General features: G+C 37.9%; 1 protein-coding gene across 26 annotated transcripts in view; it reads right to left on the reverse strand.

The window, feature by feature from the left end:
• PMCA (plasma membrane calcium-transporting ATPase 3) overlaps nt 1-23,956 on the reverse strand; it is a 287,318-nt gene that overhangs the window by 17,207 nt on the left and 246,155 nt on the right. For 12 of the 26 annotated variants that reach the window (XM_087354409.1, XM_087354410.1, XM_087354414.1 and 9 more), the window contains 7 exons: nt 19,711-19,905; nt 19,268-19,474; nt 18,164-18,362; nt 16,784-16,995; nt 15,463-15,614; nt 13,562-13,703; nt 4,810-6,133 (listed from right to left, as the gene is read on the reverse strand). In XM_087354409.1, coding sequence (XP_087210535.1) covers nt 5,561-6,133; nt 13,562-13,703; nt 15,463-15,614; nt 16,784-16,995; nt 18,164-18,362; nt 19,268-19,474; nt 19,711-19,905 — 1,680 coding nt within the window. In that variant the 3' untranslated portion in view covers nt 4,810-5,560. Of the gene's footprint in view, nt 1-3,336; nt 4,448-4,809; nt 6,134-9,433; nt 9,661-11,800; nt 11,953-12,021; nt 12,046-12,431; nt 12,453-12,523; nt 12,989-13,561; nt 13,704-15,462; nt 15,615-16,783; nt 16,996-18,163; nt 18,363-19,267; nt 19,475-19,710; nt 19,906-23,956 lie in introns of those variants that run through there. The other 14 variants (XM_087354421.1, XM_087354420.1, XR_015536674.1 and 11 more) reach the window with 13 other exon arrangements.

The raw sequence follows: 23,956 nt of genomic DNA on the forward strand, positions 1-23,956 counted from the left end.
GATATCCAGACATATTTTTAAGCCTTTTATAGTATTTACAGCTGAAACAAACATATGAGCTTTAAAAATTCCTCATCAGAAATTATGGGCATAATATTACTATTGGATTATTTAAAAGGGCATAAAGATGCAAAATATTATTTGTACTATTCTAAATATATATATATGAAAAATATAATAAAATGAAATATTTTCTTGCAAATGTGTTTATATGGGAAAACCACCAGATTATGAAAATTCAAACAAAATAAACCTGCCCGAAGCCAATCAATCTACTTAATATGTCGCAACTAGGGTTTCTCTACCAGTTGAATAAAACCAGCAAAAACTGGTACACTGGACAAATTTTCAAATTTGTTTCAGGTGTTTTTTCAAACTGTTTAGAACTAGAACTACGAAGTCTTCATGGCTCTTGCACGTCAGCAGATGTTACATGAGCTCATGTGACACTGCCACTATCTTGTGACAGAAGTTGTTAGTTCTTTACTTGATATCAGCTGATATCTGACCACATGCCATTACACCATGTATTTTATATTACATATATGTAGTGTTGATCATAATAAAACAATAACTAGGTTTGTCATAAAGGTAATTAAGAGTTCTTATACTTTCAGAAGAACCCTATGTTTTTCAATGTCTCTCATACATTTCCTTATTTTACTGAAAATGAAATAATGATTTCAATATAGTGGTAATCTACAAACTGTGCCACATTCAAATTCCATCAAATACTGCCTGATTAACTATTGAAACAAGCGGTTGTTGAGGACCTTTGCAAAATGAGAACATTATCTGCCATCTGCACAAAGAACTCTCAGTGACAATAATTCCCAGTCCCAGCCAGAAGCAGTACGGCTGATTCACTAAGAGTTTATGGTAATAACTTCAGCAATGGTGGATGTTACGGAACTGAAAGAAGATAAAAACTCTAAAATGCTATAGTTGGACTTCAATTTATCTGAAACAGCTGACAAATTTACAAAAACAAACAAACAAAACCTACAGCTCTTTCCTCTATAACACACTGCAAACAGTGAAACGAACACCTACTGGAAGTGAATATGTATTTTCCATTGCCGAGAATTTCATTACAAGAATTCAATGTCACCTGAATGATGATTCAGTTTTTCCAAATCTTATTTTTAAAACAAACAAAATATATTAATTTCAGACACACTGTGCTTGCTTGTGTTTTATACAGAATAACATTTATTTTTCGAACATTCTAAAACTATGTTACAAAATTAGTTACAAAAATTTAACAATCACCACTAAAAAATATCAACCGGTTTTTACTGGTTACTTCAATATTTTTATAATAGATAACTGGTTGAACAAAAATTCTGTCCTAGAGAAACCCTAGTCTCAACCCGAAATAAACTGTCCACATAAATATCTGGGTCCTACCTGAACATAATTAGGCTCGGCATCCTATTAATGACGTTCAAACTTACCACCACTCAACTATTAAGCATGTAAAACATCCAGTCTTCAAACTGGTGATAGAGTATTTTAATGTTTCTTCAACTTACATCGGATGATTGCGCCACTGAATATCTCCAGGGTACTGGATTACAGATCTCAATTTGTTTCTCAATTTCTAGCAATTGTATAAGAATTTCTTTGAAACTTAACAGAATTTTTACACATTTTTTTTTTTTACATAAAGTGACCCATTACAGCTAAGCACCATTTGTGTTGCGTATCAACAGCTACCAAAAACAAGTTTCTTCATGCATTGTTCTTTGCAAGTAGCGTTAATAAATTACCTATTTCCAGAATATACATATCTTACACTTCGTTACAAGTACTTCTCAGACTCGCTCACAATACTTATAATTCTTAATTGATGACATGAATCACTCCTTTGTGAGCACAAAATTATTATTATTATTTATTGTTAATACTACGATTACTACTACTGCTGCTGCTACTACTACTACTACTACTACTACTACTACTACTATGATCGCTACTATCACTACCACCACCACTACTGCCGCTATTACTAATATTATTATACTATTAACCACCTTTAAATAATACTTTTCCACATGCCATAAACACTGAGTATGTTTCACTGTTGTATGATACATAAGAAAATGGGCAAAAAAATTGTTTTTTCTTAAAATGCTTTAACCAGTACATAATAATTAAATGCCCATTCGAAGGAAAGTTTGTAATACTACAGCACAATTGCACACGCACACATACTGTTAATATCTATGAGATTAAGATATAACTATTATTTACAACTAATAGGCAAGTGCTGTTCAATCCAATCTTCAGAAGAACACACAACGCAATGGTTTTACTCCTTTACTTCCAAGTTATCATGAGTCATTGACGTAATGGAGCTACGGCCATTAATAATTATATTGCGTACTGTATTTCTACAGTATCTGTTGGATGGTCACTGCAGCTGGTGGTAAATACATTGATTATATGACAGGCAGCTGTATAGTACTGGCAGTGAATGACAATAAGCAAATGATACACAGAACAAAACATTATTTTCTTTAGTTCCTTGACAAAATATCAAACAAATGAAATAAGACAATAAATGCAGAAGTGAACAAAATACATGAAGTGGGACTTGGTCACACCACAACCTGTTTACCAAATTTTAACTTTCCTTTATATTATAAATGGAATACATTTATCAAATATAAAATTGAAATGGCCACCACCAAACTGGGGGAGGGGGGGGGGGGTAAAAAGAAACATAATTGCGTGCAGTTAGGAGTTTCTCATCTTAAATCCTGGATATAGCATTAGAAATTTACCAAAAACGTTGATCAAGCACATCCACACGCCGCTGGAACGTAGAATTGAGCCAAGAAATGGAACTGAAAAAGTATGAGTCACCATGCCAACACTAACAGATTAAACTGTCTGACTCATGCCACAAACACCAACTCAAAAGACGGATGTGTTGCCTTGCCGCCCATCAAAAATCACACCCATGTTGCAAACTGCAAGCCAATCCTCTGTGCAATATGAAGCCTTAAAAAGTGGCTACTTCTTAAAAAAAAACTTTACATTCAGAGGCAAAAAAATCCACCCCCCCAAAAGAAAAATTAAGCAGAGGGTTCATGAGCCTGGCCCTCAAGTCAATCAAATCACCACTTGAGTTCAAGCTTTAAAAAATTAAAACACGTTATAAATCAAAAGTGATAGAAAAAATTTGTGAAACTAGTAAAGCAACCATGGGTTAAAGCAGCACTGCACACCTCTCTTTGAAGGTCATATAAAAATGAAAACTTCTAAGTTGAACAGACAGTACGATACGAGCACTCGCCGACAAGATGGAACCTTCGTCAAAGCACGCACCTTGGTCTGCCCAGCCAGAATTTCACTCTCGCTTGTAACAGTGGAACTCCTTCTGGGTCGTTCAAAAACCATGCAGTTATTCTTGAGTCAAGTCGGACTGATCATTTTAATGAGAGCGCTGGCGTACCTCAATAGGCACTTGCTCGCTTGTTTAATTTCCACATGCAGCATGGGATGGGGGTACCTGCAACATTGCTGATTAGGAACAGGAAAGAGGTGGTAAAGGGTCTGAGAGGATGGGGCGAACCTGGAGGAGGGAACAACAAGATATAAGAGTCAAGTAGGGGAGTGCACAAGTAGGGAAATTCGCTAGTAGAATGTTACAACTGCAAAGCAAGCATTAGCAAGACCAACTGAAGTGGTAGCAAGATATGATACAAGTGGTGCATATGTTGACCATGAGAAACCATGCACTAAGGCTAACCACCTACCTGGAGTTTTCAAAATATCCTATTTGAAGAACAGTTACAAATACTACAAAATGGAATGGAAAACATGGATGAGTAGTAATATAAAAAACAGAATTTCATATCACTACTAACTACATGTCAATAATCTACAGGGCTACACATACACACAATAAGACACCAAAAGCATTTCACCACATGGTGTTACAGATCCCTGGTGAAGCCCATAGGATGACCAACCCAATCTAAAATGACCAATCAACCAACCAATCAGTTGCAGACCAACAGATTTTTAATAGAGTACAGGTTCAAAAAAAAAAAAAAAAAGAAGAAAGAGGACTGGCATCCATTCAGTGCAGGTGCACATGGCTGCAGAGGTGGCGTAACATGCTCTGTTGAGGCATTGGATATATCTCACCTGCTGCCAACTAAAAAGTGCAGGGCGAAAGGTTGCAAGTAACAGAGAAAGAGAAACAGAGACAGAGACAGAGACAGAATCTCAAACAAAGGATTAAAATTAAGTTTCATGCTAGTGGCGTGGACTGAACCTGTCATCGTGTGGGCTCCACTAGGTATCTAAAGTAACACGAGCGATCAATCGAGCGGACAAGAATGAAAGTAGGAAAGCGGCTTACAGCTTGGTCAGTGGAGCTCTTGCTGTAGGGGACCGGAATCAAACGTTCTTGCAACTCACCACCTATCACCTTCAAGAGTAAAGGGTAACAATGGTCATAAAACAATAGCAAGTGTTTTGAACCGAAAAATGGGGTCAGGTAAGAAGGGTGAAAGGTCAAGTGCTCGATAGATGTAAGTCTACAGCAAACTGTCGAGCAAGGTGGGACGCAAACAGTGCTAAAACCTTCAACAAGAGAGAACCCATGCCAAGCAGTGAAATAACTGCATCTCATTGCATCGTGTGCCACAGCCTGCTCGACCTGACTCTTATTGCTTTGAGCACATCGACCGAGCACGGGAGAGCATAGATGACAACTCAATGCTTAATCCCTAGAACTGAATGTATATAATTTAGTTGCTGGAACTGAGAAAAGAGGCATTAAAACAAAGATGATGAAACAAGTGATTTTTTCTTCAACAAACACTTTGTAGCTACAGAGAAAAAGTGAGAACAAAAAAATTTATGTATGTACAGACACAAATGGTACGGTATCATCGTGAAAGGTGGAAGGAAGAAATGTATGTGTACGTTACAGAGACTACGCACATATATACGTACTGCTGGGCACTATGAGATGCAAGGTAGAAAAGGAAAAGTTTGGCAAGCTCTCACAGTTGACATCCATTCACAATACAACACTCATCTAAGTGAAGAAAACATGGGGAGGGCAATGAGGGGGCGGGCGGTCGGTCAGTCGATCTTGTTGCGGCACACCCATCCCATCCCCAAACCCAAAAGTTTTCCCCCAAGCTACCGTCCCGGTTCCACCCCTTCCTTCCCTTACTCTCCACTTCATGGCCCAGCAAGTCACTTCTGTCTACAAGTCTTTAGCCCAAATTTTGACTATGAGAATTGGGTGGGTGGGCAGGCAAGCCACAAGGCAGGCAGCTATTCTACAGACATGCAGTGCCATGTGCTACACTCTCCCCTTGTATGTGAGGGAACCAGCATCATCGCATCACCACAAACCTGATCAGCCTGCCGCTATCCGGTCGATCGTGGGGGATTCTACAAGCAACATGGAGGGACTGTGATGGTGAATGCAGGTGCACGGTGAGAGACCACACGCAACAACACTAAGGAAACGAAATGAAAAACAATGTATCCGATCAAGCACCTACGTTTCTGAAAATGAACGAAACTAGATGCTAGTCTCGTGTACCAGCTTGGGCAAGTCTGGAACCCCAGGAGGGGCTGGGGTTGGACCGGCTGAAGAATTCAATGTTTGTGGTGATAGATTCTGCAGACGGGCAGGGCTCAGTGGCTGATAGGGAGATATTCGCTGTGTGTGGTTGTTCTTAGCAGGGAGGTGTAGCAAGTGCTGCGGCGCAGAGCGGTGAGGGGCGGGAGCATGGGGCGGTGCCAAGAGACCGGAACCCGAACCACCAGACGTTAGAGGTGGAGGATCAGTACTCTGTGCGTTTCCCCTGCCAGCAGTGACGTCCTTCCCCGCCGTTGCCGCTGGCACCAGGTGGGGATCCTCAGCAGGAGATACCATCTTCGGAAGCATCGAGGAATTATTGGTTTTGTCGCGGTCGTTCAGAAGTGACGGTGTTTTGACAGGGTCCTCGTCAATGTAACTGATGTCGGACAGGGGGCGTGGGCCCGTGTGGCTTCGCGAGCTGCGCAAACTGTGTAAGCTGTGTAAACTATGTACAGAGCGGCGCTCCTCCAGATCTTCCAGTGTTGACTTGAAAGCCCTGATTACTCGCAGCTGCAAACACAGGGAAGGACAGTCATGAGGGTGGGAGGGTTCTGACGCATATACAAATATGTCTGGCATTCATTTTCATCCTCCCTTCTTTCCTTCCTTGCTTCTTTCATTTTTTGCCTTCTTTCTTTCCTTTCAGGCAAAACTAATATCCTGGCACAATAATGAGCTAGGATCCTTGCAGCGATGCTGCTGCAACTTGGACTAGTACCAAGGTACCAAAACTTCTGGTATTAAGGAAGGCTCTTTAATAATTTGCCAAGAAATTGGTTAAAGCAATACAGCAATGACAGACTGTCTATACTCAGTTACCACTGATGCTGTTCATTGATGTTACACCACTTAGCAGTCAAAATTTTATGTATCAAAAATTAAGTATTAGTAAGCGAAAAACACGTAGAAAGCAAGCCAGAGATTTCATGAAACAGAAAAATCTCATGAATCAAAATAGAAATAGCAAATACAATGTAAATAGGAAATAAAATATGTTCAATGTAGCTAGAAAAATGAATACAAATTAGAACTACTACACAAGCAAAGAAACAAATTTACTTTGCATATATTTCATGTGCAGGTCAACCACAAGACCTGAGAACAAAGCAAAACTAGGATCCCCTACAAACATCAATGAACACCACAGTTCTTGCTTCTGAGTATGTCTCAAGATTTGGACGCATGGCAAGGCCAACCAGGGTTACAACAGTAGGATACATGCACACAAAGCTAGTGACCAAGCAAAATTATACGGAATTCACATAATCATGACGATGATAATGATGTAATGCTTAAAAATTACTATTGCCTCCTTGGCCAAAGTGAGTTAACTTGTAAGCTGGCATGCAAAAAATTCAGCACATTTGTTATATTTCGGGGTCATAGGCACCATTTTCATGTCAGCAATGTTAACATCTGCAAGAAGCAAAATAATGAGAGAATGAAAAAACAAAAAACTTCATTTTGAAGAAAACATTATTCTTATTTCAGTTCAAAAGAAAAATAAATATTTCCATTCTTGTGAACTATTTAAAATAAATTAATTAACAAAAATACATTTCATTACAACGGTAGCATGTTGTCAAACATGCAACACAATACAATGTCTGTATTAATTTACTTGAAGTTGTTCAACTATGACACCACCGACAGTGTTTTATTAATAAAGCTGATAGTATATTAATACAGACATTGTGTTGTATTGCAAATTAGATGACACACCACCATTGTATTTAAACGTCGCAGTAGGATACTCTCTTACAAGCAATGTATTTCAATATTTTTTCCAAAAACTGACATTTCCAACTACTAAAAGAACAGGCTTTATAATCCTCATAACTAAAATACTAAATATGACTGCCTTATGTTAATACAGCCAGTTTAAAATAATCTGGCAATAAACGGGTTAAATTCTCATGTACAGTTATAAAGAAGGCACATTTCTAAAGGTTTTGGGTTAGTCAATAAAATTCTACTTTGGCAAGTAGGACATTACGTAATTTTTAAAGACCTGATGATGATGATTATGACAAACAATAAATAAATAAAGCTAAAACTAAATTGCTTCAGTGCAATGGAGTCAATTTCTAAACCAAATAAAAACAGGTTTATATCATATCATGGTGAAGTCAGGCAACAGATGTGACAGACTGCCAACATGCAGCTGCATTCCAAGCAGCAGTGATATCAAATGTTAGGTTAGGTATGCCATCAATTATAACACACACAAATACTTAAAAAGCACAGGTTAATTTTGCATTCAGCAAGGAAATGTAATTAAAAGATGTAACTACCTCTGAACACACAATCTCAAAACCACATTTACTAGAATTAAAACAAAAGCAGCCAGAGGATAAATGGCACACAACCGGATGAATGACTTCTATCACAAACAACACAAGCTTCAAGCTATTGTTGGTACGGACACCTGGCTTGTGACACTCACCAAGCTGCTACATTCCTCACACAGCAATTTGCTTGCATTCCCAGACAACCATTTAAAGACAAGAAATGAAAAAGCTCCCCAATCTTGGCAGTGGGACTGTTCATTTCCCCGATCAATTAATAAAAGACCCAAAATTACCGTCACCGCATTGTCACAGGAATCAAAAAGGTGTCGTTAAACAGGCAAGCTGGGCCCTCAGGTAAAAGCTAGTATGTATCACGCTGCATTGAATCAGAGAAGGGTAGACAGAACAGAGAAGAAGCAGAACATGACACCACTTAATCACGACTGTGGTATTGTTTGTGTGTGCGGTGGAGGACAGAGTCTGAAGAGGAAGCTCCATGGAGATGTTTCATTTAGATATGGACTGGACCCCAGGTATTCTCACAAATGACAGAGACAGAGTGAGTGCGTGTTAGTAAGAGTGCATTCCAATCTGCAGCAGAGAATATTTACCAAATCCAACAAAATGGACACAATCCCTACAAAATATCAGTCTGCAATTTCATTGGAAAGGTGTCTTCCTTACTACTGCAGATCGGGCAAGTAACAAAACCTCGATTCAAACCTTTTCATCACTTTATTATTGTCGTCTAATAATTTAATATTAAGAACTTGTAAGTAAAGAACAGGCAGTGAATAATTTTTACATAAATGTTGTCTAAAGAAAATTCCCTCCCTATAATAACATTTCATCCAGCAGAAAAAGGGTTCACAACTCATATTTTTGGATAATAAATAAATAAATCAATCAATAAAGTAACAAATCAACAATAAAATGGATTATAAATGTGTACAAACATCCACGCAAATACACGATCACCATCACATACACACACACAAGCACACCACACACTCAAAACAATACACCCACCCGAACGTCCTTGAACTAACTATGAAGCACGGATCAACAGGACTGCTAATAACACTGCAACAATCTGATCGTAAATTACATAATTCCGTGCATGGACGGGTGGGTGGCAGTGAGCTATTCTCAGTCGACTCATAACGTCCCTTCTGAGACGTAGGTGTCCCATAAAGTGGTCAACAGTGGCAACAGACAAGACATTGTGCATTCGGTACAAAGCTGGGTAAATACTGAAAGCATAATACATGTTAAGTTGACAAAGGTAACATCATCACACCTTGGGATCGTGAGTGACATACGGACAGTACGGTATCTAAACTAACGGACAGATAGTTAATGGTAGCAACGAAAGCTAATCCTCAAAAGAAATACTGTATCTAGAGTCTAGTCTCTACTGTCCATACACAGCAACAACACGACTGGCAACTACAGTTGGTTTCCGTCAGCAGAGCAGCTATTCGATAGCAAGCAATCGCAAGCATCATCTACAAGCTACCTCACTTGTTCGGTTCACTTGTTTGTACTGCATCTGTAACGTCCCCATCCCTAGACCATAGTCTCTCTTCCCGCCGTGAGGTGCCCCGAGATGGGCCCCGACACAGGCCCCGAGATGGGCCCCCAAACCCTCGAGGGTTCGGTTGTTCGCTTGCAACACGGATTGCTCAGAACTAGCACGGCCACGCCGTCCCCAGCCTCGGGAGATTCAAAGGCTGCCTCGGCCACCTGCTCGCATAGCACACAAACACTTGGGTTAAGAGGCTCTCACGTCAGTCCCCAATTTTGCTTGCTTGCGATCCAATCAATCCGCTGCTTGCAATATCGATTCAAACCAAACCGGACAGCACACGGAAGGAAGATCTACACGGTCAGTCCGGAGAAAAACCTTGACGAGAGAGAGAGAGAAAGATATAGGAAGGCGACAACAACAAACTGACCACAGCGAATTCGACAGATCAAATTTTGTGGGCAGGTGATGGGCACAGCTCATTTACTTGTTCTAGGACTAATGGGATAATTTCCTACATGCAGCAAAGCCTATGGAAAGCACTGGCAAAAATGTGTGAAGTGCTCAGATCGGAAACCTGAGGACATTCTGTTGCTTCTCCTGGAATATCAACAATTCCAGTTCATAAAGTAAAATCCCACAGACACGTTTTGAAACATTTCACAACAGAAAGCCCCGCTCCTATCAGTTCAAAACCGCACACTATGAGTAGTATTTTGTGACTCTCACGGGACGTGTTATGACAGGGACGAAAAAAACTTGCAGCAGTGTATCATGTATTGTGTTGTAATAGTGTACATAAATGTGTGTGTGTAATGTGAATAAAGTCTAAACCTTATGTATAAGAATATTAAAATACTAAAAAACAGTGCATGCCTACCATAATGAACTAGTAATGAATACTATACATACCACAACAGTGCATCATATGTAACATGATACAACTTCTTAATTATTTGTAACTAACCTACTTGGAGAAACCTACTCCCCAAACTTGGTTCACATCAACCACACCAATCATTCACAACTCCTTTAAATTAAAATTCTCACCACTTTTCCATTAGTACCACGATTTGAATCAGTCCGTATACCCAAAACAAGTTCAGTTTTGTCAAGTATAGTCACATTAATTCAACATACTCGGTTCAGTTACGTCAAGACCATTTCTCATGATAAGTACAGTCATGCCTAACTGCCTAATCCAATTTTGCCCAGTCCAGCGACTAAATCCAATGATCAAGCCAAAGTCCAGTGAAATGAGTTACCGAAACCCAATGTCCAGGCAAGTCAATCGGTCATCCTAGCTACTAGTATGCTCTACACCCATCAGTATGTCAACAACCATCAACTAATCAATCAACCTCTGAAATCAATTCAAACAATCACATGCATGTTACTTCACAGCTACATGGATACTGTACTGTACAATACTTCACCAAACAGTTGTCGTTAGCTGCTCTTTTAAAAGTAACATTATGTGATGTGAATGCCACACCACTTTATGGAACACCTATTCTTGTTAAGGACAAATGGTTTATCAAAATCTGCCTGAAAGAAACTGCAACAGTTAAAACATCTAATTGAAAGTTAAGAAAACAAATGTTATGGGAAATGTCATCTTATCACTCTATATCACCTGAAAGGGATTGTCTTCAACATCAGTGGATTCTAGCAGCCATGACAAATAATTATCCAAATAAACTAAAACACATCGATGCTTGTTTGGACGTAACTTTAATTAATATTTCTTTGCATCTTAAATGCCAGATGAGCAGGTATGAGTATCAATCTGTGCCACAATGTGCACTGTTATATAAGACGGCACAGAACTGACCTGTTAAACGACAAAGTACAACCACCACCATGCCCAGCTGGCTGGCCATTCTTTCACTCGTTTGGCCTGAATCGAGGCATTGCGAGTGCTCTGCCTTTAATTCATCAAGTGTTTTCTTACGAAGGAAAAGCAACAGTAACTTAGTAATTTGAATAAAAAGTTTTTTGGGTGTTATCCACCGTCCAATAAAATCATACAATTGCACGAAGTTTCGGAGATGGGACTCTATCTCCGTCTTCAGGTAACCTACTCTGTTGGGCCCAATCGATAGAGCTAATCCCTATCTCCGGAGATAGAGTCCCATCTCCGAAACGTCATTCAATTTTATTAGACGATGGATGACATCCAAAAAACGTTTTATTTAAATAACTCGCCATCGTCACAAACTTTTAGATTTGAGTAACTTAGTAGCCACAAACCATCCCATCATTCAGCCAAATCCCTTTCAAGATTTTACATATACATATATATATAGGTTAGACATGTTACAAATCAGGCAAGGCCATGGGTACAGAACACTCAACTTGAGTAAAGCCTAGAGAAGAACTGGTACAGCACAAGTGACTGGTTGGACTCTTCAGTGAGTCCAAGCAATGGCTGGCATTCCTCCACCACCAAGTCTTGTTCGTTCGATACAGCCGTTTTTGGGGGGGGATGCTCAACTTAAGTCAAGACTCTGGTTAAGAATAACAAACAGCTGTTAGTAAAGCGACCATTACCATTATGTATACATGTAAGATATGGGATGACAGCCGGGTATTCAGCAAATCTGAAACGTAAATATCAGAAATTTCTGACATCATACACAAGATTCAAACCTTATGTACTTCAGCTACATTTTTACTATACATATTATTTAATGCCATATGTTTTAGGTGCCAAACAATTACTGGTAAAATACGGGTTATTTTTAAAAATTCCCGAGAATTGTGAAAACTTCAAATTAATGTCCTGACTTGCATTTAAAACATAAATTAAGTTCAGTGTCAATGTATTCCGAATTTTAAATATTCATATCATTACATAATGAATAATGGCAATCCTAAGTAATAAATAAGCACATGTACGGGTATTTAAAGCATCTTCCTGAGTACAGAATATATAAATAATTATGTGTCTTGTAATACTGTATTGTGAAATTTTACCTGTATGTGTAAATGTCACTTCTTGCTAGAACTGAGAAGAGCTAGAATTACACCAAAAGTTCATAAATGTATCACTAGAAAAAGTTTGCATTTTTAAAGGTGTTCCCAACGCATACAATGATGAGACGAGTGGAAAAAAAAACAACTGAACAAACACAAACACAGAGAACATGACTTCTTGAAAGCAACAAGAAGCAATGGTTATTAAATGCAGTTGTCAACCAACAGAAATAGAAATAAAGCAAGAAACTAAATATTAGTGTTTTATACATCATCGACCATAGCGCAGAATGTATCACTGAAAATAACCATAGCTTCCCACTGCGGTCTGTGGTCGTCAGTTGAGGTGATCTGCCTTCCAATCCCATCTAAGCCATGTGCATCAATATATCCACTTTTAAGAAAAATTTGCAATGACAGTTGAAAATAAAGCATGAGAAATCAATCTAAAGAGAAGAAATTTATCCGGCATAATCAAAGAGGCCCATCAACCGATATAAAATAGAAACGACGCTAGAAGAAGAATCAAAGACGCATCATACCATGCCATATTTTCCTCCAAGAGCACTGTAAAGCACAGAAGCATTCTCAGTTAGAACTAACTCTTCTTGTTTGTTGTTTGTGAGAAACAAAGGTAAGATTTCTCAAAGTCACAACCAGTGACATGCAAGGAATAGAAATAATTTGTGTTTTTCTCCATAAATCAGTACAAATCAAGAAGAATTACTTCTTTCATTAGATTACATTGCTTTAAATTTCTAAGCTAGGCAGTTTGGCAATTTTGCACTCAAATATCAATGTCTTATAACATGGAAAATGTAGTGACCTATAATTTGAGGAAAATGTAAGACCGAACTTTGGCTTAATATTTCACTGACTCAAAAAGATCAATTTCAGATTTTCTCACTAACATTTGAAACGCCAATCCGGAACAGAAAATACGTTATCTATTTATTCATGTTAAGGCATACTGAAGCAAATGTATTCATAAAATTATTAACCTTGCCTGATTTCTTATTGCACTAATCAAAGCAAGAGCATAGCAGTCAGAATGTGACAGAAAAGTGTGAATAGAAATGAAACACATCTGCGACCAACTTATGATTAAGAAATGCAAGGAGATTAGTTATTTCCACTTACCTGTGTCTGAAGTCTTGTTAGGCCACGGATCCATAAGATCTGGCCTGCCCGAGGCTTCTTGCCGTCCTGGGAATCTGGATCATACTTTTCTTCGCCCAAAGTTATGGCTTCTGTATATTCCTCTGGGTGCCCACGACCCCATCTGCCAGACACACACAGATATAATTCTCAAACACTTAAAAAACTGCATATACTTCCATTATAAGTATTAAACATTTATGACATACAGGCATACCTCAGAGATATTACGGTTCCGGTTCCAGACCACAGCAATAAAGCGAGTCACATGAATTTTTTGGTTTCCCAGTGCATATAAAAGTTATGTTTACACTATAATGTAGTCTATTAAGTGTACAATAGCATTATGTCTAAAAAAACAATGCGAGAATTACCGAAATGTGACACACAGACACAAAGTGAGCATATGCTGTTGGAAAAATGGTGCCGATAGACTTTCTCGACGCAGGGTTACTACTAACCTTCAATTAGTAAAAAAAACGCAATATCTGTGAAGCGCAATAAAACGAGGTATGCCTGTATCATTATTAAAATAACAATAGTAATAATAAAAATGTTACACTTTAATCACCGCACATTTTATTATATTCAGACCTTCAGTACCTTAATAGTTATTTATAATGCATAATAAAGCTATTTCTTACATATCACCTCCTCCCAACACACCATAAAACAAAATTATGCATATGCATACATTTTAAACTGTTTTTTGTCACAAGTGTGTCCATTTAACTTCCCTCATTATTTGATGTGGAAAAGCTTCCACGACAAAACATCACTATACAACTGGAAGACAAAGAGATTACATCTTACGTGTGCAGATTACAAAAAAATATTTAAAAAATACAGGTACTTAAAATCTTTAAATCCACAACAGACACTAGAGGAGTAAATGGCCAGGAGTGACAAAGTTTCTATTGGGCCACTCAAGAATCTAAAATAATTAAAGGAAAAGTTGGGTCATGCACCATAAATAATTGTTCACGACACATGCACAGGCAGGGTGTCATAATTGTGCAGTACTCGGTAGCAAAATATGTATTTCTTCCATCTGTAAATAAATAAATATATATATATATATATATATATATATATATAAAAAACTAAACGCATGTCTGGATATAAAATTACAGAAAACCCGGTTGTTTAGTACCATGAATATATTATGTAAATTTAATACCAAATTATCGTAGAAAACCTTCGATGGCTTCCTTGCAGCCAACTCTGCTGTTGTTACTATTTTAATCCAAATAAAAGACATGCATTTAGAAGTTTAAAAAATTGGCTACCTTCTTCTGAGGCAACATAAAGTTTCTATTCAATCACAGATTATTGACAAACATGATAAATCTATATTTCAGGTTCTCACAGCGTGTTGCATGGCGTAATGTCAGATACTAACCAACAAACTGCCCTGATGATGGAAGCACACAGCTTATGAAAGGAAATGGAGCAAAGCCATTACAAATGGAAGAGAGGGAATTGCATCTTGGTATCACAGGTATCTGCATAGGATTTGACGCTTTCACGGCAGTGAGTCTGAAGACGGCTGTCTTCTAGGTTGTTGCGCCGTGTAGTCTGGTAGGATGTTTACTGACGTTTCAGAGGTCCTTGGTGCCTCCATCATCAGGGCGATGATGGAGGCAGCATGACCTCTGAAACGTCAGTAAACATCTACCAGACTACACGGCGCAACAACCCAGAAGACAGCAATCTGTATGACAGTCATAAAGGTACAAAAAATTTGGTAGCTGGTTTGAAAAATATTATGTAGTATGGATAGGAACAGAAAGGTTGGTCTTTCCAGCACATATTAAAGAACTGGGATGAAGGAACAGCATATTCAGAAACAACAGTGTATGTTCAAAATAATGAATACTTACGAAAGTATTTTTGGAATCTTCCTTGTTGGTACTGTCGTCACTAATTGGCCCCACAATAATGTTCCAATCCCAAAGAACAAACACCACATCCATTGTTCCAAACTTAAACTTGCTGTCGAGAATGCCATCCTACCCCACTGAATAATTAGGACCTGAATGTGAAGCACATCAGTTTAAAAACATGTACACACTTGCATGTCTCTCAAAGCTACAATCCAGACAAAAATAAATTCTACCACTGTTAAGTAATACAACATAAAATGTTCACATCTTAAAATATGCAGATGTTGAATGATCCATTGAAAATGACTGTAACATTCATAAAAATAAAATTAAAACAATCTTGAGATGAGGCATTACAAATCTCAGACACCCAGAGTACCAAGGAATAAAGCAGGCGGTAGGCACTAGGTATTTTGTATAGGATCAGATATGGACAAAAATTAACATACAGAAACTCACACATCAAACTGCAACAGATGCTCACAACATGACACACTTACAACTAAAAAAACAAATATGCTCATGGATCTTATATCCACCGGGCTGAACTCTAAATTATGTAAGTGAGGAAAGTTTCCACAAAGATACAACTCTCAAGTTGCATTAGAATACCAGACCCCTTATCCAGAAATCTTCGGACCTAAGGCTTCTCGGATTTCAGATCTTTATGGAGGGGAAATAACAGACAAAATACATAAATAAACATAAACATTTAGGTATGCTTTATCTATAATTCACAATTTATTTTTCATGATAATAGAAAAACCTATAAAATCTGGGGTTGAATCATCTTCATCATCAAAAAATTAATAAATGCCCACAATTTATGCCATCCACTGACTAAACAAGCGCAAGCAAACAAGCTGCCTTTATAAGCAGTAAGAAGACCATCGACAGTAGTACCACTTGTACCAAAAAGCGCCAGTTTTAAACATGACATGCACAGAAAATTGCTTCATAGGAACAAACACGGATTAGAGGTCCTTCATTTTTTTATGCAGGATATAGGACGCAACATGGTATTGAATCTACACAATAACGTAATACATCCCAAAATGAACAGAAAATTTTCTTAAGTTTATATTTTTCCAAACATGGACACTACTTAACCAAAATAAAATTAGAATACAATTAACAAAATCACTGAACCATGTCCTTAAGCTTGGTAAACACAATCCGAAAGCCGTGTAACATTTCAGAAACATTTAGTGCTCTTAAATATTTTTAAAAGAAGCAAAAGTCCTCAACAACACATACACGTGCATATGCTTGCAGGGAAATATAATAAAAATGAAATATGTTGTTCCGAAATGCTTACCTGCGCTAAACATGTGCAAACCCAAATGGTATAAAATATGGGGTTTGTAAAAATGCCTTCAAATACATTCCTTTGGCCATGTATTTTTCTGGCATTGATTTCATTGAACAACGTCATCATAACAAATGTGTTAAATATAATGGTGAAATGTTGACTGGGTTTGGCACCATATTCAGCTCCTCTTCCAGTAGGAATGTCCAGCATTTTGTCTCCTGGAAAAGATAACTGCATCACTAAAACATCACTATCTACCCTAACTCTTAGACATGCCTCACATCTTGCTACAATCTGGGTGGATAAACTGAGGTCACAGACAATTATTTTAAGGGAAACTGACCAATGACAGCATTCCAGTCGTAAGGGACTGCCATCAGATGAATTAAGCAGTAACAGAAAGTGTTTGGCAAAGAAGAAACAATTTTCTACATCAGTGCATGATGTTCCACTACAGCAAGAGTAAAATACATCGAACAAAAACAATTTATACAGAAATTCACAAAAATTATAATTCAAGGGAAATTTGGACATGCGTCATGTACATCAGTAAACGTGACGAAAACAAAATGATATCACTTGGAACATATATATTAAAAGCACTTGTAAATAACAGTTTACTTTGGGGTTCGAAATGATTAGAGTTCATATATTATAATTATGAAAGGCTGTACTACTTCATGCAAGATGTTTCCTCCTCACCACAGAAGTCAACAACAGCTACTTACGTGGCCTACGCAACTTATGACCAAATTCACAATGTGACCATCACGATGTTCCATCATTTGCGTTAACACAGGCGTAATCTTCCCACCGACTTTTTAAATGTCAATTATATACGCTCAATAATCAGAGAGACACAACCGTTTCAAAACCCTGACCTCATCTGGAGCACCGACCCATTTCTGTCTTGTTCCAAGTTTTCTTCAAACATCTCATGTTTCCTTTTAAGAAGTTGAGGGACTGACGACCAGTTACAGCCGAAGTGCTACAAATTCACTACTTGATAGACCTTCCTTATCTAAAGCGACAACTAAACTTTTTTTGGGGTGTTAGCTGCAACTGCAGAACCATAATTCCATGTCACATGAAAATGGTATGCCAACTGCTCGTGCAATGACGCAGGTGTTTTTATGAAAAAGATGACGCATTCACAAGACTGTGCAATATAATGCAATGCACTAAACATTGCACAGGTGCTATTATAACAAATTTCCATGCTCACATATAAAATATATATATTAATTTTTGAGGGTGGTGCAATTTATGAGATTGCTATGTTAGTAAGTTTTCTTAACGTCTTCATACTCATAATTTGAGCAGAACAAAAAGTCCTCAAATTAGAAATGTAAGGAGTACATCAGACTGTTGAAAAGCATTGCCTACCTACAAAGAGCAAGGCAAAGATAACAGTAAGCTGATATATTGCCTGTCCCAGTATATTTTTCATCATTGTCCTCGATATGAGCGGTTTTGTCCGTCCGTAGGGTTTCCTCAGCAGAAGATCACTTGTGGGCATTTCTGTTGCAAGAGCCAGGGAGGCCAATGTGTCCATAATCAAGTTCACCCACAACATCTGTACGGCCTAAAACAACAGAAAGAACACGTTATTTCTACTGTATTAAAATAACAACATATTTTATTAATCATCAATTTAACAATGAATTTTATGTGTTTTGTATCATTAACCCTGCACAATCAAATCCATGATTATATTATCGATAAAACAGACTACACTCTGTTGGAGGAACTGAAAGACTATGACACCGTTAGCAGGCAATATAAACGTTTCATATCAGAGCATCACTCAGGTGTCACGAATAAAAAAACCTTATTATGTGTATTTGCAAAATAAACACAAATTTTAGATTTCTTTAAAAACAGGAAGATGTTTACATTTAATGCATATAAAATCTTAAACATATATACCCTCTATGTTCCTATGTTGTAAACAGTTTTAATTCTGATGAAAGACTCTAGGGTTACAAGTCCCATCATGCGGCTGAATGGTGAATAAACCATATCTTCTGCCAACGTTTCGAGAGCGGCACGACGCGGCTTGTAACCTGAGAGTCTCTCATCAACTTCAGTCACCGCAAAAGCTTCACTTTAAACAATTTTAATTTTATTTCTTTACTTTCAATTTCTTCCAGAATTTTTCTAACATATTCTGCAAACATTATGTTTGTGGCCAGATGTATCTGCTTTCCATTTGTGATACGAATGCCTCTTCTCAGATAATTTCAAGAAAGGATAATACACAACAAAACTGTATGAAAGACGTGAATAAATAATCAAGCAAACCTTTTCCTTTTAAAGTCTCATTTTGCATTTGCATTTCCGTGTTAAACCGACTCCATTTACAGCAGAAAATTTCATTTTGGTTTCCAATTTATAATTATTAGATGAGAAAAAATGTTCTTACTGAGGCAAGACAATCCAGATTTTATATGGCCTTAAAAGAGCCATGTGCATGAACAGATTATGTACCTTGAGGGGACTGTCCTGTACAGCACATGCACCAATGAAGGCAACGATTACAGCTACGACATTAACGGTAAGCTGAAACTGCAGGAATTTGGCTATGCTGTCATAGACGTTGCGACCCCACATTACAGCTTTCACGATACTGCTAAAATTGTCGTCCGTCAGGATGATGTCTGAAGCCTCCTTAGCCACATCTGTGCCCGCAATGCCCTGCAAAATGATAGCACTCATATCACGAAAGTGCACATGACAGCGACGCATTAATGACTTCATAAGCGAACATCATACATACATCTTTATTACATTCCATGAATCCATAAGTTAGTCAGATGACAATAGGATGTAGAATAAGTCATAATAATACAATACATGTTATACAAAGGATGAATCAGCATTAATCATTAAAACAGAATAAAAACAATTAATATTCCACTTGTGTTACATACCATAGCAAATCCAACATCTGCCTTCTTCAAGGCAGGTCCATCATTTGTCCCATCTCCGGTGACAGCGACCACTTCTCGACTCTCACTAACTTTACTGTCTATAATACCCTTCACCAAAGTATATTTGTCCGTCGGTGAGGACCTAGCCAACACACGCAGTTTGGGCCATACCTTGTCCAGTAAATGCTGTTGAACCTACATGAACACACAGCAATCAAGTTACAACCACAAATAAATTTCATTTTTTTGGTAACAAAAACGTCTTGTATATGGTCACCTTGTTCACACACTTACTGATATACGAGGCGCTACCCAAAAGTTGGGGGAATTTGAATTCCACGAGCGAAACGGTTGTGGAATGACCTCGCCCCCTGCAACTATTTCCTGTTCCCCAAAATGAAATTTCGATTGAAACGCCGTCATTTTGACACATTTGAGGAGATCCAGGCAGAATCACAGGAGGTGCTTAAAACACTCACTCTTGAAGACTTCCAGGGATGCATGGAATCATGGAAAAAAAGCTGGGGTCGCTGTATCCATGCCCAAGGGGACTATTTTGAAGGTGACTGTGGAAACTAGGAGTTATGATAAGCAATTTTTTATGGGCAAATTCCCTGAACTTTTGAGTAGCACCTCGTACGAACATCTCGAAGTACAAGAGTGATATTACAAATTAATGTGAACCAAGATGTAAGAAGTAACACAGAGCTGTGATTTAGAACCATGAATTAATAACATTCTGTAAACAATTATTTATAACTGATTTGAATAAATACTACTTCATGCCATAAAATGCATGTACGTGAATCAGACCTTGAACTGAATTCTTATAAAAATAATTAATGTAAAACATTTATTTATTTTCAGAATGTGATTAATTTCAGTCCTTTAACTGGAAATGAACACACCAAATGAATTAAAATTTCAGTCTACCTTAGAAAGGAATGTTCAACTTTAGCTGGAATTTACTTTTAAAAATTCTCACAATTCAAATATAATGATGTTTTCCCCGATGGTGACTGTGCATATTCCTAAACCAAGGAATAAATGCAGAAAGGTATGAGGTCATTACGAGAAACTCTGTTGATCACAGGTTTTCAGTATTTAAACTGAATAATTTATTTGAGAAGGCTGAACCAACCACAAAGCATGGTATGGAAAATTGCGGCCCGAAGCGCATGACGATGCACTGGGTGCACAACCAGTTGGTGGTACACCAACAGAAAATAAACTTTTTGGAAACGTAATTTTACGTCTATGATCTGAAACTTTCACGACAACTAAGTACAATAAATTCTTCTTGGACTACCAGCAGTGTAAGGTGGCTTAATGACGAAAGCACTGACGTTTCAAGAACCATCTTCGTACAACTACAGTACCCTGAGGACGAAGATGGTTCTCAAAACGTGCGTGTTTCCTTCTTTAAGTCACCTTACACTTCTGGTAGCCCGAGAAGTATTTATTAACTTTATGTGCTCAAATCAGGCAACGTATTCCATGTGTCAATATGACAGCTAATCTGACAATTTCACACCCTCATTTCAGTCCTGTGAATTTCTTCTCCTTGCACATTTAATATTTATCATATGGAAATAGGGGATTTACAAACTCCTCCTTACTATGGCACTGCTTGCACGACTAACAATTTAGTCGTTTGCTACTGCAATGCACAGTCAACGGAACTGCACACAAGTCATGACATATGGATGATAAATGTCAAAGAACGCTTATAGTCGGCGCAGTAGTTTTTGGTCCGTGGAGAAGCTAGCGGAGCTGGCCTACTCTGTGCACCTGAGGTGGCACGGTCAGTGTATTTCTTTTGTTTGGGCGTTCAGTCCGATAAGCTCCTCGGTGCAGTCAGCATTATACTATCACACAAGTGACTCGCTCCTAGCCTTCCAATTGAAAATTCCATTGGCCAAAAACTACTGCGCCGACTATACGAAGGAACAAATACGGGCCGAGTGATGCCATCCTGATATAGCGTCGACACTAACTTACAATTTAATGGGATATCTTCCAAGATGAAATATGTACCCTGAAGACAAAGTATGGGTGAAGGAATAATTATAAATTACCTCAACGTAACTCTGCTATGTCACCGGTAGAGATAGTTTTTTTTTATTTTAATCCAGCCAAACTTGAATGACCCTCAAGTATACAAAGCAAGCACTTAAGAGGCGAGTACAAATTTAATATAATTACATACAAATATAGCCAGGCATATTTAAGTTTTAGTAGCTACAACGATCACTGAAAATCTTATATTTCTGAACGGTAGGTCTAATATGGAGGAGAACCATTTTTTTAAAAAAAACTTCCTTGCAGATCATTATTTCATAACTGTAAAATAAGTCAAATGGGGAGTATATGAAAGCACGTAATAAATACAGTGGCGCTGCTTAAAAAAAAGATTTTTTTTTTTTAAAAATTGTCACTTCTAAGGTCAGTGGAATGGTACAGCTGGACCAATTATCTGGCTTCCCCACTTCCTTTTATGAGGATCTGTTAAAGAAAATGTGTTCTGGCCACTCTCAGCAAGAAAGATGCATTAATTAAAGAAGTACATTATTGAAGCCATCACAACATCAAGCCTAAAACAGGTGTATTACGTTGCGTGCAGGAAGAGAGTGAATATCAACGGAACGTCTACCACACCACAGCTGGCAGCCACACTGAATTGTCGTGGTAGTCATTAAAAACTTAGTGTGTCTGGCTGTATTACACAGGTACATAACTGAAATAAAATTACATTTTTACATGCCACGGAGACTTTAAAGCTATTTTCTGCCCTCTCTGAATAACAGTAACACACAGACTGACGATTTATTATGACACGTCATGCAAAAATATTTTATCTAATGCACATATTATATCTTTATTAAAAATTCTAATCAGAACAGAAATGCAGAGATGCATCCCAAATATTGGAGAACCATGTGATGAACAGGCAGGGATCCACTCAAAAAATACTGTGCTGCTAGGGGGTAAATTCAGTTACTTCAGACGCTTTCTGGCCAACACATGAATTTTTGAGAAGATCCCATCACTGCTGTATTTGGAGAGGGACTGAAAATAGGTAACCAGGTTCAAAGTCCACTATTGCACCTAGGTACTACATGATAAGCACAGAGTGAACACAGCTTTCAGCCTGTCAACCAGAATATTCAACTTACAATATTAGAATCATAAAACTTTGCCTACGACTTCCTAGAGAAGCTTAAACTGAAAGTTTACAGTTTTAAAACAAGCACGAGCTGGAAAAAGTAATTGTATTTTTTTAGTAGCACAGTATTTCTTGTTGAGGCTGTTCTATCCCACCAGGCAAGTGCAGCACATAAGAACCAGTAACCCTTCAAACATCAAAGTAGAAGCTACTTTAATTGGCAATGCCTAATACTCACCATTACAGTTCCTTCAATATTTTTTATCGAAATATTATCATGAAATTATTTTAAAACAAGCTGCTTTTGGGACAGTGAAATCAGCAACTTATAAGTTCAACTCCCAAATAGCTTCTCACTTCCAAGCTGTTCAGTCTTCAATAAACTTACGCCACAGCAAATGTTGAAAAACCAAGCATTTCCTTCTGTACTGGATATTTCAAACCTATTTCCATTCATTTATGTTAATTATTTACATTCTTTAAATCAAAGTCATCCTCATCTGACATTTTACTACAAAAAAATAAAGCTGTCCCAATACACGCCATGTAGGCACTTGTGGGGAGAGCAGCTATAGCTCCTACTCATTCTTGAACTCGGCGCTAGATGGGGTGAGTGGTCAGCGTCACGCTCCGGCCGCGCTTTGCCCCCGGTACCCATTGGATAGGAGGCTGGGTGGGCCCCAGAACCGGTCTGGACGCGGAGGCTAGAGGAAAAATATCCTCTGCCCCCATTGAGGATTGAACCCCGGTCGTCCAGTCCGTAGCCAGTCACTATACTGACTGAGCTATGCCAGCTCATTTCCAACATTTTACTGATATATTAAATTACAAAAATTAATTTAATAGTAACAATAATGATAACTTGCTTTTGTATGTATGAACAGATATCCACCTAACTTTGTACATGTGACCTCACAGTAGCATTTTCTATTTATTTTATCAAAAGCAAAATAATTCAGTGATCCAGACAGTAATTCAAGTTAAAATGGATTATTTCAGTTTCTACAGAATATCAACTGCACAAACAATACCATTTCATCGTAATAAAAGTGAACGCACAAAATGGCGTATTTTTATGAT

Source organism: Zootermopsis nevadensis, unplaced genomic scaffold (genome assembly GCF_977971745.1).
Source record: "Zootermopsis nevadensis isolate Lab colony 2312 unplaced genomic scaffold, Znev_1.0 Znev_ptg000023l, whole genome shotgun sequence".
Lineage (NCBI taxonomy): Eukaryota > Metazoa > Arthropoda > Insecta > Blattodea > Termopsidae > Zootermopsis > Zootermopsis nevadensis.